The sequence below is a fragment of the Alosa sapidissima genome, chromosome 4 (assembly GCF_018492685.1).
Source record: "Alosa sapidissima isolate fAloSap1 chromosome 4, fAloSap1.pri, whole genome shotgun sequence".
Lineage (NCBI taxonomy): Eukaryota > Metazoa > Chordata > Actinopteri > Clupeiformes > Clupeidae > Alosa > Alosa sapidissima.
Genome location: NC_055960.1, coordinates 15,650,823 through 15,670,631, shown reverse-complemented (window position 1 = coordinate 15,670,631; position 19,809 = coordinate 15,650,823). Strand labels below are relative to the sequence as shown.

Genomic DNA, 19,809 nt, shown 5'->3' with positions numbered 1-19,809 from the left:
CTCTGCGTGGTATTCTGAACACCACGTTGCTACCAAAAGCAGGACAGATGCATACCATGCATTTTGTAAAGTGTGAAACAGATATTGATGTCAGCTCCAGGGGCAAGAGTGCCATACGCTCTCACTCACAGGCATGCAGGCAGTCGCACAAAGAAAAAGCCAGGAAAAAGTGACAAAAAAGTTATTGGGTTAAAAAGGTGGGTTTGTTGACTAATGTGGGGGAAAAAACACACACACACAAAATCTAATGTTACTATGCTATTATAATAAGTATGGGAATTTTGGAAACAGCTGACTAATGTGGAAAAAAAAACAACAAATGTTACTATAATAAATTATGTTATAATAAATAGGTGCCTTCTATAGAAATGGTTTATTTTCTAATGTTATTCCCCTATATGTTACTCCGATTCCATATTTGTCTTAACTTTTGGGCACAAGTGTCCTCATTTTCAGTGTCATGGCGGTGGTCACCGAGAGGGAAAGACGAAACCGAAGCTTATTGTGATAAACAGAAGCAACAACACTTGCAAATGTCAAAAAATGCAGAAATTTATTTACAGCAAAGGTAGACCCATATACATTGTTTGCTGACTGCTGATGCGGTTTATTGTCAGTTTGTAAAGTTTAGGCGAAGTATAGCCGGGTTGAAACCAGACCCTTCTCAGTCAGTTCCTCCAGGAATTCGCGATCGCAACAATTAACGCAATATTATTAAACGCAATTAATGCCCTATAACTTGTTCACTCCTCTGCAGTTTTGATGACAATAAATAGAAGGCTAACGTTAATGATCTGCTTTACTTGCATCCGTCATCTCAACCTAGTGTTGCTAACCTGCCTAAGCTATGAAAGTAAGTTAATTAAGGCCTACTTGGTTTACTGACATTTGAGTAGGATACAATATGCAACCCATTGGCAAACGTTTACACCTGGAGAAACGTTTACACCTGGAGACCTCGTGTCATGTTTGCTAGCTTGTGGGCTCAGTTTGTGTAGTGCAGTACTACCAATATAATCATAGAAATGAATAACATTGTAAGACATTTACCTCTTCTATGATCCAAGAATGATTTCATAAGAGTTATTTTTTAACATTTATTTTAAATAATGGACATAGAAAACATCCCGAATTCTATCCACATATCGTAATGCACTATGCAAAAAGTTATTTCCAGTCGTAGCCGAACACAGTGAAATGCAAGCGTTCCAATCCACTTCGATATGTTGTTACGCTACTCTCACGTCCTTAAAGTGGCAGGCAGTCAATTAGACTTACACACCACCAATGTAATAACATTAAAGAAAAGTGTAGTCTAATAGTTTAAATCAATATGAAATTACTAGATACTTAGTTGGCTATTAGTAATTATGCAAGTCACAGAATATGAATTATTAAAAAGATATGAACTTAATAGGCTATGAATTACAACATATATGTAACAGTTCTACGAAAGGTTATACTGCTTTGCAGTGGCGTCGTTAGACCTGGGCATTCGGGGCTATAGCCCCGGATCCTCTGGGGATAGCCCCGGATCTATGGGCCGTCAACAACAACAACAAAAACTCTAATCGTGAATGAAATAAATAAGAAGAGACTTTTGTGTTTTGTGTCCATTGTGTGCATTAACAGCAGTGCAAGAAAATCTGACGTGATCTGGGCAGGTTTAGAATCATTTGTTGCAAAATGTTGCCATTTCAATTCTCCTCTACGCTATTACGCATTGCTGTTTCGTGCTTCTACTAACTAGCCTTAGCGAAATAAGTGTACAGAAGGACAAATGGATATTAGAAGTTTCTTTAGAGAAAAAAAAAGGGCAGAGCAGGGACAAGAAGTGGAAACTCACAGTGTGTCATCATCTCCCGCAACCCAGGAGGACATTTCGATCAGCTCAGTTTCAATATATTGTGATTTACTATTGAATCACATGGGCAGTAAATATGGTAAACCTGACCTCGTTTGAGGGGGCTTCCAAGCAATGCATGTTGGGCTTGATTTTGACAGAATGGAACTTTTTCTTTGGGCAAAAGTTTGTGATGCACAACCCAAATGCATTGCTTTCAAGGCACCCATAGCCCATTAATTGAAGGGGATGACGTCCAAATGTTTATCCAGAGACGAACGCTCACACCTGTGCACTTGACAGAGGTGCATGACTATGTTTATTCTACAGGCTATTTTAATGTCATATTTTGGGTGTTGTATGTGGTGCACTTTGGCAGAAGAGACGTTTTCCTTACACGGTCTTTAAACATCAAAATATTCAGAGTGACGTGAGTCATCACAATTGGCCTTCCTTTTCATTCTCAAAGTAGGTTAAAATTGCATGTTCATCAGCCCGATTGTGTGATGAAATGCGTTCATATTCTACTTTTTATGTCATAAACGTTGCATGCCTATGGAAAGGCTTTGCAGTAGGATTGTCCAATGGTCAAGCGGTTGCTTCAATTTGTGTTTTAATTTATGCGACGCACCGATGCTGGTTTCATGCAGTTTTGCGCAAGTTTAAAAATGTTTAGACGACTGCGTAATTTGTCTTTTTTGTTCAATAAGTTCTACTTTTCATGTCATGAATGTAACATGCCTATGATAAGGCTTTGCAGTTGTACAATATGGTCAATCTATTGTCTCAGTTGTGTTTCATGTGATGCGCCAAAGCTACATTCATGCATTGTTTTGCTCCAGTTCAAAATATTTCTGCGTAATTTGTCAGCTGTGATCAAAAGCGTTCAGTAAATTCCACTAAGTCATAAATATAACATGCATATGATTAATGTTTGTATGGTGTATCTCATCTAGGCTTCTCTTATGTTCAATGAAATTGGCTTTGCCCACCCGTTTTTTGGCTACGCTACTGGTTGCAAACGTTTCCAAATCGAGAGTCACCAGACTGTATTCATTTTTCCAGGCTATTTCAGTGCTACAGATTGGACAAATTTTGACCAAACATGCCACAAAAAGGCCAAAATTGTAATGAGGTATGCGGGGCTAGGAATTCAAAAACTCGGTAACACTTTATAATAACTACACACAATCATTTATTAAGCTTTTGTTACTTATTAGTTAATGATTTGTTCATCATTAGTAATTTCTAATTTACCATCAGTAAAGCATTTGTTCACACAGTTATAGTTTGTTCATAGTATATAAGCCTATATCTAAAATATGTTTATACATTATTGTTAAAACTTAATAAATGATGCAATAATATGTTTTTGATTCCATTATTTAACAGTTGTTACATACACTTGCACTAATGATTAGTTAGGGTGAGGGTATATTTTATAAACCACTTACTATAATTCATGATAAACTCAGGAGTTACAAGTGGTTAGTTAATGATATTTTGTGAGCTCATCTAAAGTGAGGACGTTTTATGCCTTGCAACACATTAATGGAAATATTACTTCATTAACAAAATATTATTGCATTATTAACAATAATTTATACATTCATAATAGTATTGCATAATTAACAATAATTCATAAACATATTTTAGATATAGGCTTATTTACTATGATCAAATCATTTATAACTGTGTGTAAATACTTTATTTATGAGAATTAGCATAGCACAATAGAACATTAACATAGAACAATGTTTTACAAATGATGAACAAAGCATTTTGTAATAGTTTTCAACTGGTTTATAATAAGAAAATGACTTCATTATAAGTGGTTGTTTCATTACTTATTAAGTACAAATTATGTACTTAAACATATTTTTTGGATAGGCTTATTTACTATGAACAAGCCATTTATAATTGTGTGAACAAATGCTTTACTGATGATAAATTATGTATGAACAAAAAATTACTAATGATGAACAAACCATTAACTAATAAGTAGCAAAGGCTTAATAAATGATGAATTGTGTAGTTATTATAAAGTGTTACCAAAAACTCTGCTTATGAGTGCGCAGCACCTTCGTAACACATCTATTTCTGTTAAGATATTGTACACTTCATTAGAGAAAAAAACAAAGTTCCTCCTGCCTGACAAGTTTCTCATTCAAAGTTCCAACTTAGGTTTACAACAGACAGTGGAAACTCCAAACCACAAAAGCATTTGTCAGAATACCTCTGGATCCTGATCATCCTCCATTGATTCAGCTTTGTTAACAGACTCGCAATCTTCCAAACCTTCGCCATCTTCCACTGGCATGTCCAGCTGAGTGCCTTGTGTCATACCTGATGTTGCCATGCAGAATCCCATTTCAACTTCAGTGGGGTCCAATGCTATAATAGAGAAGAGGTCACAAAGCATGATTCTGAGCTTCAGTCTTGGCATTAAAACAACCAAATAGGAGCAACAGTCAAACTCTGCCTGCCAATAGCAAGCAATAGTACAGGTACATGGCTTTGTTTAGTTTAGTACAAGGCTTTGACATGGCTAGCACCGTGATCTTCAAAATAAACTAGACGGGAGTAGTCACAACAGCTGCAAAAGTAATTGTACCAGCAAGTGCCTCTTCATTTCCTTTCTCTAGTTCATCCCAGTCAAAGGCCTTGCCCATCTCTGCTACGATCTCAGCACTGACGTGGGTAGGCATTGTGTGCGTTTCTGGAGGATGAGTAAAATAGCTGATGCGGCCTCTGGAATAGTAAACAGACATATAGAAACAATCTTGTTTTTTGGTCACAATAACCTGGTCACAATAACCTGGTATTTAAGCATAAGAAACAGAATGCTAACATAGCAATGACCTGTTTTTGAGGGTACATTCGTAAATTCAATCAGTCACTCTGAAAATAGAAAAGCGCTCTGCATTCTCCTTATATCTTATATACCGTATATTCTCCTTATAAATGAGTTTCTCATAGATCAAAATTCATTAAAAAAGCGAGGAGGGATGCACACCCAAGTAGAGGAGCTGACCAGGAGGTTAACAAATTGAAGACAGTAGGCGCACACTCTATTCTCTTATGTATTTATTTAAGACTGATGTCTCAGCAAACAGCCTTTATAAATAAACCTACTAAGAGATCACAAGTGTGTGGCCACTCTGTCATGGATAAAAACTGGCATTAACAGAAATAGTGGGTTGCATCTCTCTTTTGTACACTTGAAAAAAATATTGTGACATCAATGATATAGGTGATGACATATTTATATGTGCTGCAAGGAGGATGTAGAATGTAAAATGAGAACAAAGATGACTGAATGTGTAGTTCAAACTGTAGACGAGGAAGAAGAGTTAATTGGGGGTCGGGATCAAGTTTTACTTTATTGTGGTTCTCAAGACTAAGATGACATGACTTCTTTCATATTGCCATTTATATCATTATCGCCAAACAATATCATGACTTATTACACGGATCTTCACAATGCTAGTAGAATGCTCCATTAACTTGAATGGGATTTCCCAATATTCTACGGTAAAATATATTCCTGTAATTACCTGTAATTCCTGAAACATATAATTACCGCTGTCAATGGCAACGGGTTTTGTGCTTCTGATTTACATCTTTCATATCACTCCGCAAGTAGTCCGGTCACTTCTTCATTGGAACTTCATCCAAAAGTGAAAGCAGACGATTGATCAGCTGTGTTCTAAAGAATGTTTGATTCAAGTTCAGCGTGTTGCGAACTATTTGTTTCTCAGCAAAAGCCACGACGAAACGGTCGGTAACAATTAAATGTAAAGAGTCATATCATGTGGAGTTTATTTTTTCATTTTGGCAAGTAGCCATGTGATAAGCAGAACAATGTATAGAACGCCGGTCATTATCGGAAAATAAGTCCATTCAGGACGAAGCAAGAGGTCAGGGTCCTGTTCACCCTGTCGGGACTTATTTTCCGATAATGACCGGCACTCTATACATTATCCCTTACATACTGTGATACAGTTTTAAGTCAATGTCGCCCATCTCTAGCGGAAATGTGGATTTATTTCTCATTCAAGAGCTTGACAATACTATGAATACTATGAAACTGATTTTATTGAATTACCATTTATGGTCTATAATTTGTAAACAAGTCCGCACCTGTCCTATTTCCTCCCACGGTCAGCATTTCAGTTAGAGTGATGTCACGCTCTGCCGCTCTCTGTCCCATCAGCTGAAGTGTCCCGACTCTGAATGCTTTGAGAGTGTGATGCTCCAGCATCACTCGGAATTTGCAAACGGCTTCAAAGTGCTGTGTGTGCCAGTTTACCAACATACCAAAAGTTTCAAACCAGATTTAGTTTCTTTTTAGGTTAGAATATTATCTATCTATCTATCTATCTATGCGCGCACACACATACAGTATATCCCATGGCCACCAGATGGCAGCACCGTCAATCTTCCTGATGCTAATATCTGCTGCAACCCAAAACATGACACCCACCCTGTCCAGTCCATGAGGACACTCTTGGCAGCCTTGTCACTGTCTGGAAGTCCCCCTTTTCTCAGCTTCCCCTGCCGCCGTGCTAGCAAGGCCAGGAACTCCAGAGCAGTATGGAAATCTGAAACCCCATAATGTTCCATAATCTAAGAGGAACAAAAACAAGCAGAAGACTTCAATAATAATGTTTTACAGTTGTTAAAAACATGGGGGGGGGGGGGGAATCAGTGAATCAACTAAGCACATTGTTTACACATGAAACAGAAAGCAAACTAAAATGCATAAAGGAAACAACATGCCTGTGTCTTGTTGCAGCGCCTCAAGATTGCCTCAATGGCTGGTAAAGGGTCTACCAGTTGTTCAATCTTCACACAGTTCCGAAGAATCATGGCTGCATCACTGGTGGAGGTTGCCATAACGATTCCAGGGCAATCTAGAAGCTTGATGTGTTTGTCTAAGTGCACTTCCTGAAGGCATCTGAATAACATACATAAGGTAGTAAGATTGGTAGCATGTCACAAGTGAGGACTTTGTGCCTGTACACTACACTTTACACTTACTTTGTCACTCCTGGGGTGGCTCCCACACTACAGGCCCGGGCTCTCTTCAGACTGTTGATCAAGCTACTCTTGCCGACATTCGGAAAACCTTTGAAATTAGGAAAAAATTAGGTGGGGAAAAAAATCACTCAGACTTAAGATAAATTAACAATATTTATTTATTTAATCATTAATTGACAGACAGAAGTCCAACTACAGTGCAATCCCATGTATTTTTAAAGACAATACGATTTCACTATGGCTGAACACTCACCTACAACACCAACAGTGATGGCTGTCTTGATGTCCTGGTTTCGACAATAGTTTCCCAAGAGTTTCATCAAGCATTCTGCACCCACACATGCACTACTACCCAGAAGGTCAGCTGTGGCTTTTGTGACTGGTACATTGCTGCGTTTCTGAAAAACAAGCGTTACCATTTTGAACAAGTGATACATGCAATCAACATACACAAACAAATGAAATAGTAAAAGCACAGTACAACTGCTTTATTAACATTGTAGAGTATGAGGAATGTTAACAAACTTCCAGGGACTAAAATCATACCAGGTTTCTGCTCTGCTGTTGGGTAGAAGCTTTGAAGGCCACAGTTGGAAATTCATGGCGAAGGTACTTGATCCATTTCTCAATGATATCCTTAGACACAAGATCTTTAAAAAGAGTTTTGTAAATCTACTTGCAAAACTGAACATTCTGAATCAAAATCTGCACCCTTAAAATGACAAAACAAACACAATAAACAAAGAAAAAAATACTCTGAGGAAGTGGACTCTGAGGAAGACGCAGTGCGTCGCACCACAATAAAAAAGTTCTCTGAGTGCTCCGGTCATCCCTGGGTTTAGTCTCTGAAGTGGCCCAGCCAGTCTCTCTGACCCTTTGGTCCTGGACTGTGAGCACCGAAAAGGCTTGAGCGCAAGTGACACCCGTCTTAAAAGAAACAAATTCTGCAACAACCATCAGAGACATTGACAACACATCCTCAATTTGCTATTATATTTTAGTACCCATTGATTTCTGGGATTCACCAATGTTATCACTTAGCAAGATAAGAAAGGGAACAAGGGGGTGCAAATGAAGTAGGGGATGTACAAATCAACTTGTACAATGACGACAGATTAATCTGTACAAATAACACATGGCCACTTGGCATGGGTACAAGTCTTTCCAACCTACCAATTTTGTTGAGAACAAGAACAATCTTCTTGTTAATTCCACTCTGGACAACCGCCTGCTCCACCTGGGGACAACGACATCCCAAAGGATCACGGGCATCCAGGACTTCCAGAATCACATCAGCAGCTTCAATGACCTTAACAAAGAGAGACACAAAACCACAGAGAAGAGAATTATATGTTGTTATTTTCCACAGTTCTTGTTGATGCAGGTGCAACAAAATAGTTTTTTTTCCCCCCTACTGGGTGGAGTGCTAATTAAAATCAATCACTTAAAATGTTCCATCAAATTGATTTAGAAATCTCTCACTAAAGGCAAAGGACTAATTACAGTGCATGAAAATGCACTGTACTGTTCTTCCTAGGCATTTTCTTCTTCTTCTTCTTATTCTTCTTCTTCTAACGCAGTTAATGCAGCTTCAACCGTTTAACGTAGAAACTTCATTCAAACTATGTTACGTAGGTCTTACTTAGGACATGTGGGCTATGTATTTTTCATCTTTGTAACTTTTATACTTTTTAAACTATTAATTAAAAACTACTCAAAATTTCCCCATAGACTTAACATGGGCTGATGACATCACAATAGAGCCGTTAAGCAATTAGAATCCTATGGCAGGTGTTCGGGCCACCTGCATCAACTGCCAGTCTCAGGCTTTAAAGATGAACTGAACTGGAATTTGAAGTAAAGGTGATATAACAGATGTATTTTATTTCTTCTCATTGGTACAATGATTAAAATGGCTGAATTTATTAAAAGGGATACAATTGTACGTTGAAAGTGTTGTTGTTGTTACATGGGCGCCGCCATGTTGGATTTCAACAATCGGCTACGTCACTGGCATGGTAAGTTACTCCGCACTAGCACTAGCAGCCATAGCAGATAATGAGTCTGAGGCTAGCTGACATGGCTGAGGAAACTAACATTAGGCCTAGCTGAGTTACATATTGGCCATAAGCTGTTTATCGTAGGCTAGCCTACATCACAAAATCTCATACAAAATGAAACCAAACTAGTGAAACAAAGGCGAACACTTTAACAGGGGAAATTAATTGGGCATGAATCATACTGAACGCTATTTTGTCAATGAGCAGAAACACACACGGCATTCAAACTATTGATAAGATGTGCACTATGGAAACTGGTCTGTAACTTTGGACGAATAAATGCCATTGACTTGACATATCCTGACTTAAAAAAAACTTTTCTTGCTTACTTTATCGCAAACTCGGTGGGGCAGCTTGTAGTCTTTTTCAATTCGTAGAAGGGCGAGCCCACTGTCTATGTGCCATGGAGCCTAAGTTTCAACTTCGGCTTCGTTCACCCAATGCAGTCACTGGTCGCAATTACAAAGTCCGGGAAGGTTCGTTCAATCTTTTAAAGTTTTAAGTGCAGTAGCCTATCTGTCCCCTTTGGAATAATATCTCGAAGTAGCCTCAGATGAGGTCCACTACGATCCAACCTAGAAAAGGGCTAGCAGCTAAACACCTTGGAAACACTCTTATGTCAAACTCCACAAGCTAGCACTCCGACCATAGAGAGTATAAACCATGACTCCGACGATATCACAGATCGATAATAATGCGTTTACTAGCTGGTAACTAAATCACAGCGGGTCTGTAAACAGAATCCAATGTCCCTTTCTACTCACCCTGAAGCCAGTTGTTCACCGTCTCAGGGCAGATTGTTGATGCGAGGGAGTTTAACTCGCAGTGCTGCTATCCTAGAGACTCGTGCAATATCAACATCCACAAGGTAAAAATCTACAAACAGAGAGACAGAGAGACAGCGTGCGTGTTGCTGTCTCAAGCGCCCCTCGTCCAGTTTTCTACATGACCTGTAGGCTAGGCCTACAGTAGCCTATGTTGTGCCGCACAAAATGTGTCTATGTTGTACATTGCACAAAATGTATACGCCCCAAAATAAACACATACATAAATAAACATATTTTCCCCGTCACTTTGGCTTCCTCGAACATTTTCCCTACATTTCGCCACTTCTTTGAAACAGATAGATTCCAGTGTCCATGCTCCGGCAGCGCCCACACAGTCATTTTCACCCAAATGATCCTACTGAAGGTTGAGCTGGAGCCTGAAACCGATCGTCCCCCATCTAGTGGTAGTCAAGACACTACAGGCTTGTCCCTCACAGGCTCAAATGTGTAACCCATGCCATTAAAATTACTAATTTTCGTGTATACATAATATGCTGCAGCTGTTGCCTATAGAACTTCTCAGGTCCTACCATGCCAGTGACGTCATTGAAACGGGCAGCGTTCTAATACTAACAAACGCAATTTTGGTGTTGCTTAAAAAAGGCTACGTATTGATTTTTTTAATTACATTTTTTAGTGTCATTTATTTTTAATTGTCATAATCAACACATTATCAATGTTGATTATTTCAGTTCAGTTCATCTTTAAGCATACAAACTGGCCCTATTAAGACTACACATCCTGTTCAACTGCTTCCTCTGCCAAAAACTGTTTCAAAATAAAAGTCCTCACTACAATATTTCACTGTTAAACAATTTAAGCGTTTAAACTACTGAACTTTTTAACTGTTCAGCCATTTTAACTGTTACTTGTCATAAACTATGACTCCTACCCACTGTAGCTAGTTAGCATGGTTAGCATAGTTAGCATGTTAGCATCGCTAAGATTATTAGCATTGTTAACATTTTTAGCAAAACTGTTAAAAATGATTAGCTAAGTAAGCTAAGTAACATGGTTAGCATAGTTAGCATGCTATCATGTTAGCATGCTAGTTAGCATAGTTAGCATAACTGCTAAAAATGATTAGCTAAGTTAGCTAAGTAATATGGTTAGCATTGCTAGCATGCTAGTTAGCATAATTAGCATAACTGTTAAAAATGATTAGCTAAGTTAGCTAAGTAACATGGTTAGCATAGTTAACATGCTAGTTAGCATAGTTAACATAACTGCTAAAAATGATTAGCTAGGTTAGCTAAGTAACATGGTTAGCATAGTCAGCATTTTAACATTGTTAGCATGCGATTTGCACCTGTATCAACTTCCAGCTGCAAATCTAGGCCCCATCAAAGAATCAGTTCAACTGATTGCACCTGTATCAACTGCTTTCTGCTGAACTAGGCCAACTCTCTCTGTGTCTCTCCATTCTACAAGGATATAAGGCACATTTCAACCAACTTTCTATCCATTCATCCTCTTCAAACCATTCACTCATCCACCCATTAAACTATCCATCAACATCCATTAACCAATCTGCCTATCAACATCCATTCAACTTTCTGTCTATCAACATCCATTACACTATCTACATTTTTAAAACTATATACTCTGTCTCAGGCTTTAAGCATACGATATGGCTCTATTAAGACTACCGTTAAGCAATTAGAATCCTAGGCCAGGTGGGCAGGCTATATTAAACCTCATCTACCTAGTTCAGTCATTCCAACTATTAAACCTCATCTACCTAGCAAATAATTTAACCTTTTACACTATCCACCTATTTAATTGTTCAGTCATTCCAACTATATTAAACCTCATCTACCTAGTTCAGTCATTTCAACTGTATTAAACCTCATCATGTTGGTTGCCAATTAGCACATCATCTGTTTTAACAATATATTTCACACCATATGTTTTGCATTTTCATGCACTGGTAATTCCCTGGAATTGCGTTTTCTAGTTCCTGATGCTACTTTATGAAAAAAAAAAAAAAAAAGACAGACACGTTTTGACTAGTGTCTATGAAAGTTCGATATACAAAAACACAGACATTTGTATATTATTATTTATCTTTGTTTTGAGTAAATAGAATTTGGCTGTTTGAAAGGAAGTATCTAGATATGAAAATATTCTGTTTAGAATTTCAGTTTTTGATGCAGAGGTAAACAAAACATATCAGGAAACTTTTCAGTAAAACTTTACTTGGCTAGTCTGCCCAGATTTAAAATTTAAGTTCAGTATGTAAAATTATGGATGAACAAATGAACATGACCGTAACCAAATCCAACCCCTAACCTTAACCTTTAATTGTAATTAACATATTATTTACAGATACTTCACTGAAAATCTTCGCATCTGCAGATTGTCTGTAGGTAGACTATCCAAGTGAAGTGTGACCAACTTTTCTTACCTTTTTGAATTCCCTGTAATACGCCTTCCTTGAACTTTCATTCTCAAAATTAACATGCTTCTCCAAATTTTGCATTTCCACTTCCTGGACACAAAGATGGATAGACATTGATTACTAATCACACATTTAAAGGAACACGCCACCGTTTTATAAAAATGGGTTATTCACCGTCTCCCCTAGAGTTAGATAAGTGAGCAAAAACATTCTTGTCTCCGTGCATGCATTGTCATAGTCCGGTAGCTCCCCGGCTAGGTTATCTTAGCATAGTGAATAAAATCCTTTGTAGCCAGATAGTACGTTGTGAGTAAAAGTGAGCCAGAAAAAAAAATAAATCCCTAATTACTTCTTGTGGTCTCCATTTTTACAACCAGTACACATGGCAATGCAGATTAAGATGAGGGGACGTAGTTATGGGGCATGTTTCAACCGATACAGGGGGGGAATGCCTCTGCACTCAATTGGATAGACCTAACCAATCAGAGCAACAAAATAGCTTACCCTGAGGTGTAGGAAGAAAACACACGGACCAACCTTCTCCACAAATGCCTTAACATTGTTTTCTGGTCTTTTGTAAGAGTTAGTGCCGTCAATAACTCCTAGCCTACAACACTCATTAGCGAAATCTAAGAGATACGTAGTAGGGTAGGCTATATTAGGAAAAAACTGATAGCCTATCCCTCCGTTTTTTTTAAAATAATTCTGTTGAACACTGATATGCTACAAACATGTTAAACAGCTGGGAAAGGCTGTCGCAAATCCCTCGAACAGGTGGTCAATCAGAGATTTCAAACTAACGAGGGAACATGTCGCAATGCAACAGTGCTGTTTTCCCTTGATGAAAGTGAAACCACGAGTTTTCCCACATCTCAACTTTGGCCAAAGTTTTCAGAAATAACCGTTTTCAGTGATAAAACCTCATTAAATAATATGCATTTTCCGTATGGGGTCTTAAAAGCCATGTATCCTTCTAGCCACAGCGTTTTTGTTTCAAACATAAGCCTAATCTAAGCGTGTTCAGATGACGTGATAGACCAGGCGCTGTTGCTCACCTGTCCATCATCATAAAGCCCAATTTGATTGGTCCGCCCGATAAGATGCATTTTAAAAAAATACCCAAATGAGCGTTCTATCCCACACTGCTGACATAAATGTAAACAGTCCTGATATCATTACCCTCTGTTCAAAAGCCTGCTGCCGTTGCTGGATATCTCTCTGGAAAGTGTCCAAACTCCTTCTTTTCATGAGCTCCTTCTCCCTGGACAGTTTCTGCTTCTCTTGGAGTTCCTCGAGCTGATGGTGCCATTAAAAAAATACAATACAAGTTAAAATTGTTAAATTTGTTATTGAGCATTGAGCAGGGCTGCGCGATAAAACGATAGCGACATGTATCGCAATAGACATGTAATCGATATCAATAAAAAATATGTTCGATAGAACATTCATAATTAAAAGCAACACACACCTCCTGCCTTACGTTGTCCATAAATAAATAGGCTAAATATATCTTGCATTGTCAAACTCTACCAGAGTAGGCGATAGAAGTAGGCCTACCTCAACACAGACTCTCCCCATACACTCTCTCTCTCCCTCCCTCTCTCCCTCTCAACAGGCGCATCCCTCCTCAGCATGCACATGTAATCCACATTAATCGTGCAAGATGACTGGCTAAATTGCTATTAAATCCGGTTAGCATCATTAGCAGGCTGCACGAATTTGTTTAAAACTGTTGCATTCAAATTGACTGCTAAGTTCTAATCATCTCAATCCCGATGCAAATGGAAAAGTATTTTCCAAGACTCAAACGGGCCTGTCCCAAGGAGAAAAAGTATTCATTTGAAACTTAAACACACGTAGGGAAACTGAACAGTCTAACCAGACTGAGATACACTAGCAAATTAAGCTTACGTTACTTTGTTTACAATATTTCCAGGCTTCAACCAGTGCTGCTTTTAATTCAGACTTATCTGCACATTTATTTATTTGAGTGTTTTTCATGATTGTGTTGCCATTTCTTTTCCCTGTTTGCTTTGATTGATAACTGAGGTGATTAAAATCAGAGGAAGGTTAAGTTTAAAATAAAAGTGTCTATTATGTCTATGTGTGAGCTCACTAAGCGCGAACCAGCCAGGATGCTTCACCTACAGGAGCCCAGATGACCAATAATAAGCCTTGCTAATGAGCTTGTGATTTTACTTCACCAGGCGTGAAAAAAAAAACTCGGAATCTGAATTGAAAATAACGTTAACAACCAAATACATTTATAGAAATTATCTCCATAGGCTACAGGTTCGAATATTAAGAGATCCCTAAAATTTGTTCGAATATCTTTAATTTTAAAAATAATCGAATTATATTCGAATAACGGAGTCAAAGCCCTACATACGACCTTTTGGCAAATTTGGGATTTACTCTGCAGGTCCGACTGGAGGCCATTGAAGCCCATTTCCAATGTCCCTAAAACACCAAGCAGTACAAGCAAAACAATATTTGAACAATGTACACTAACTCTCACTCTGCATCCAAATGCAGTTGTTAATAGGGCTGTCATTTTTGTGAAAAAATCCTGTTCGATTTTTGAGACATAAGTGTTCATTGAATCGATTGTAAAATCGATTTTTCATGTCTAAAGACATTTTCAACGCCAAATATAGGCCAATCCACAAACAACTAACAGGCATGAGGACGAACAGAGCGCGCTCGTAGACGCAAGCCAGCAATATTTCTGATGATTTATTGGTGTGAAGTTTCGTGCACAATGACAAACAGGAGTGCAACATTCTCGAAAAACAATAAGCCGAGTGGACTGCCTACATCAGTGACAAACATTACTGCAGGATTTAACGTAGCTGTGTCTGTGTTTACGATTAGAAATGTCAAACACATTTCGCCTACGTAGAGCTTTCGCAATGATTACTGCATTTCGGAATTCTTTTATCTTATATTTCTGTTTGTGAATTTTGTAACATCTATCCTTTGGTTAAAATCGATTCCCTATTTTAGTTTAGTTTTCGAAACTTGTGTTGTTTGGTCCAATCGATTGTGCAATCGATTTTCGAACGTAAAGTGACAGCCCTAATTGTTAAAGATTATTATGACCGCCGCTAGCGAAGCGGTCATACAGGGATTGTCCAAGTCTGCTTCATGAATTTTTGGTGGGTATGTAGCCCCACTAGACTTTTACGGAAAAATTTTGTTTGGTCCCTGGGGACCACTTCCCCCCCGCGCTGGGCCCCCTGAAACCCCAAAAATGCAGTTTTTCCTAAATAACTACCTGAACCGTGGCACCGAGGATGAAGAAATTTTTATGGTATGTTGGTCAAGGACCCACATCAACCTAGCCCATAATCACTCATTTGTGATTTGCACCCCCCCGGTAAAAAATGAAAATGCAATATCATTCTGCTTTAATCGCCCCTCTCTTCAGTTAAGATGTTCAGAACTGCACCACATTTTATGTATATGATTAACCTGACATTCTTTGGGGGTATGCCAAGTTTCGTAGAATTTCATCCATGGGGGGGGGTCTAAAAAAATTAAGTAGGGATGCACGATATATCGGCGGCCGATATATTATTTGCCAATAAGTGAAAAAATGAAAATATTTTTATCGGTCCGATAACAGAATTCTGGCCGATAATTTGCGCCAATATTTTTTAAAGTCCTAATTTAGGCCTGCGTAAGGCCCGTCTGGCTACACTGAGCTACTTGAGCTTGGTTGGCTATACTTTTTCCTCAATATAATGTCAGCGGTGTGAATGTATTTCAGCACTCTAACAAATATGTGGATATGCGTTCATTTGGGAATCTGTGCATCTCAAAATCCTCTCGTGAATGATCCGCCATTTAACCTTACCAAAGCCGAGCTCAGCCCTATCTAGAGTCGTCTTGTGCTGATGTGTTTGCACTTTACCGCGCTGGTCGGGGAAACAAATAAACAAACTCGTTAGTGTTTTAGTATTATATTTGCATTACTTTAGCTTGGGTTTTGTATTATTACCTAGAAATATGCTAACCATTCCTGCTTCAGTTCCAGACAGGTCATCATAATAAGTTATTAAAACCTTCGGGGCTAACCCCTTTCATTTCTGCTGCAGCAGGTTGTGCGCAACAGAGTAGAAGGACATAAGATACAGTCTGAGGAGTTGCAGCTTTATTCAGTTACCCGCAGTTGAAACTAAACCTAAGTTTCCCTCACAAACTCTGATTTGGTCGCTATACTGTAGCTTATTCCCAGCTGAGCTGTTTATGAGTGTTTAGTCCTAAATGAAAACGATTCATACTCTCTAGCCACTCACTCGCAATTCACTGACGTCATGTTCACTTAAAGGAGCCACACATACTGTAGGGCTAGGCTACTGTTATGTTGACTGCTGTACTATTGAGGACTATTATGAGTTCTGCCCATCATTTGGTGGTAGGTAAAATTAATGCAATAAAATTATTATTATTAAATGCTTTCCCCAAATCACTTTTCACAATTTTTTTTCAAGAGTAACATTATCGGTTATCGTATCGGTCACAACAAACCAATAAATATCGGTTATCGTTATTGGCCATAAAATTCCATATCGGTGCATCTCTAAAATTAAGTTATGTGACACATTTAAACACGCACGCACACACACACACACACACACACACAGACACGCACATACCATCAGTATCGGCAATTACAACAGCCGATACATAATTACAAATTCAGTAGGATTAAAGGAAAACCAAATATTCATCATAATAATTTGGCTGCATTTCGAGTATTGGCGTCACATAGTCGTTTGTCCACCAGATGGCGCATCGTTGCAGTGAGACGTAATTTTGTTGGAAGTTAATCTAAAGTGGGTTGGAAAGACACTACGCTTCCTACAAGGACAAGACTGTAGTTTACCGCAGAGAACGTCTAATAAGGGTAGGATGTTCCCATTTCTTCTTGAAGCCAAAATAAATCTGAGAATGTTTATCGGACATGCTTGGTTTTTACTGCAGGTAGGCTACGTTAATCTTAAATCAATAGCCTAGACTAGGTAAAATAATGTTACCGTTAGCATTGGTTGAGTGATGGAGGCCAATTTGATTATTGATGTATTTGTAGAAAACCATAAATGCGGTTATAGGCTACCAAGAAAATTGATAACATCACTAATTGCATCTTTCGACTGTCATCTCATTTGCTTATGACCATAACCTAGGCTACTAACAGGAGCTAGGTGAGTTAGCCACAACACGTTCGCTACGTGATTGTTTTCTAATGGAAAATATATAGGCTACCTGAAAGATAACCTGTCTATGATGCATCCTAAACACCGGGCTGGGACATTTAGCTCAAAGTCTCAAAAGGCATCTGAGTCAACGTTCATTCCCAAACACCCATATAGGCTACTTCAATCCTCTATTTTCAAAAGGTGATTCAAGTAAGGAAGAGCATGGCTGAAAGTAAAGTAACTAGGACTGAAACTACATAAATTCGTCAAAGTGAATAATTTGTGTCAACTCGCCGCAATGTAGATTTATTAACGCACCAGTGATCTACATCTTCATTTAAGCCAAATGTTTTAGAGCGCACGTTGAGAGATGTATCCAGGGCAGGGCTGTACCTACACATTTGTTGCACGTGCTACAAAAATCATTCTTTGCGATGGATGATTTAGTACCAACGTTACACCGGTCCAATACAGTTTTGCCAATCGCTATACCGTGAGACTGAGACGTTTTTTGTTTGTTCGAAGTGCGTGTTTAGGGTGTGAGAGGGGAGTCGATGTGCTTTGATTCCAGCTTGGTAGTAGTAGTCTATGCGATTAAAAAACACATGTATGTGTGAAGTATCCAAACAATGATAACGCTTTCATTATGGCTGCTTTAGCCACAGACCTTGTGTTGCAACTGCAACTGTGTTGCAACTAAAGACTGAGTTTGTTTTGTCTTTCCTCCTGTCAGTCGACATGAGGCCTGAGTGAGAGTGTGTGTGTGTGTGTGTGTGTGTATGTTGGCCAGCTGATATGCATGAAGGTCACCTATCTGTTACAGACTGTAACTGAGAATACACATAAGAAAGATGCATCTGACTTAATTATATTGAATTGTTTTTTTTTTTTTTGCTTCCTCTCAATAAGAGAATTATTTTGGGGTTTTTGCTTGAGATTCAAACTTGTTTGATTTACTGAACTATTCTCAACTAAACTGAAGCCGAGATTTTGTTAAGTCTTTGAAGTCTAATTCCTCCTCCCCTGTTGAGTTGAGGATATTCTGTGGTCACCATTGAGGGCACTCTTGCTGGTACGGAAAACACTAACACACTTAACCATAAGGTACAGATCTTCTCTGACTTAGCTGTTTGTGTGTGTGTGTGTGTGTGTGTGAGTGGTTGTTATCTCGGCACTTGAAGGTCAGGGAGCCAGTGTAAAGAGAGAGAGTGGAGAAGAGAAAATATGTTTATTACACTTGAATTATGAAGTTACAAATATTTTATATCTAAGTTCAAACAATTTGAAGGTGTTGCTTGTCAGAGGTGTCTTAAATTATCTTTTAAAATGACGTTTTGATGGTTATAGCATACCATATTAATTCAGTCAAGAGTTACTTCTCTTAAAAGTGGCACATGTTTTGTTTTGGTTTGTGTTTGGTCAACATGCTTTAATTATTTTATTTTGTTTGTTTTCCTGTCAATGCTAAAAGAGACATGTAATGCCCTTGTTTGATATTCTTGTTAGATTTGCCAGTTCTGGAAAATTATGTGCCATTGAATTACAGTTATCATTTAATAATTTCTACCGTCCTAAGTGTTTGTTTTTCCTCTGAAACAAAATAGAGGGGGGTGATCTTTCAGTCCTGGTTCTGGGGATGGGCCTCTAGAAACACCCATAAGGGAGCTGAACACGCAGCAACGGATAAACCAGAGACTTACAGCCAGAACAGGGCTGTTAGGTTGCTACAGCCCATCTTATTTTTTTTCCCCCTGGTGATTCAGGCCCTAGCCCTAGAATAAGATATATATTAGAATCTCAGGCTTCTCTGAGTATAAGAGATCTGCTCACAACAACAAGTAAGGAAACAAACCACCAACATTTGATTAAAGTGACTGAGTAGTCACGCTTGAGTTGTATGACTATTGGTGTAGTTACGCTTGACTTATGTAGCCACTGAAGTATATAAGCACTATTAGAATGTAAAACTCTTTGTTTCAACCAGCTGTGCTGGTTTGCAAAGATTCAATATAATTGGATGATTTTGATCACTGGCTCCTGTCTCATCTTCTTGATTCCGAATTGATTTACCTAACAGAATAGCGAGAGGTGCCGGGATCCCAACATCTGGGGTCAGAACCAGCTTCTTGAAAAAACGTACACGGTGAGGTCTGGGACCTTGGATTTGGAATCCTGAAAGCCCTTAGTTGTCTGAGACAGCAAGGCGAGATTGCTGATCTTCTGACCACCGGTGACGGGATCCTACTAAAAGGGAATTCTCCTGAGACGTCGGAGCGAGAACCAGTGATAAAGCAAAAAGGCGAACGTTCGGTGAGTAAAATAAAATTAAAATAAAAAAATCTCCTCCGTAGGGAGTCGAGGCTATTTTGTAGTAGTAGTCGTTGGATGAAAAGAAACCCAAAGCGAATAGGCTCAGGGGTGATTCATCCTA

General features: G+C 38.6%; 1 protein-coding gene across 2 annotated transcripts in view; it reads right to left on the bottom strand.

Annotated features, from left to right (window-relative positions):
• The window catches only part of gnl3l (guanine nucleotide binding protein-like 3 (nucleolar)-like), a 32,734-nt gene that overhangs the window by 3,232 nt on the left and 9,693 nt on the right, over nt 1-19,809 (bottom strand). For both annotated transcript variants that reach the window (XM_042089435.1, XM_042089436.1), the window contains exons 4-13: nt 13,354-13,470; nt 12,181-12,264; nt 8,060-8,195; nt 7,433-7,536; nt 7,140-7,284; nt 6,887-6,974; nt 6,626-6,803; nt 6,330-6,472; nt 4,458-4,594; nt 4,080-4,237 (exon numbers count right to left, since the gene is read on the bottom strand). In XM_042089435.1, coding sequence (XP_041945369.1) covers nt 4,080-4,237; nt 4,458-4,594; nt 6,330-6,472; nt 6,626-6,803; nt 6,887-6,974; nt 7,140-7,284; nt 7,433-7,536; nt 8,060-8,195; nt 12,181-12,264; nt 13,354-13,470 — 1,290 coding nt within the window. The remainder of the gene's footprint in view (nt 1-4,079; nt 4,238-4,457; nt 4,595-6,329; nt 6,473-6,625; nt 6,804-6,886; nt 6,975-7,139; nt 7,285-7,432; nt 7,537-8,059; nt 8,196-12,180; nt 12,265-13,353; nt 13,471-19,809) is intronic.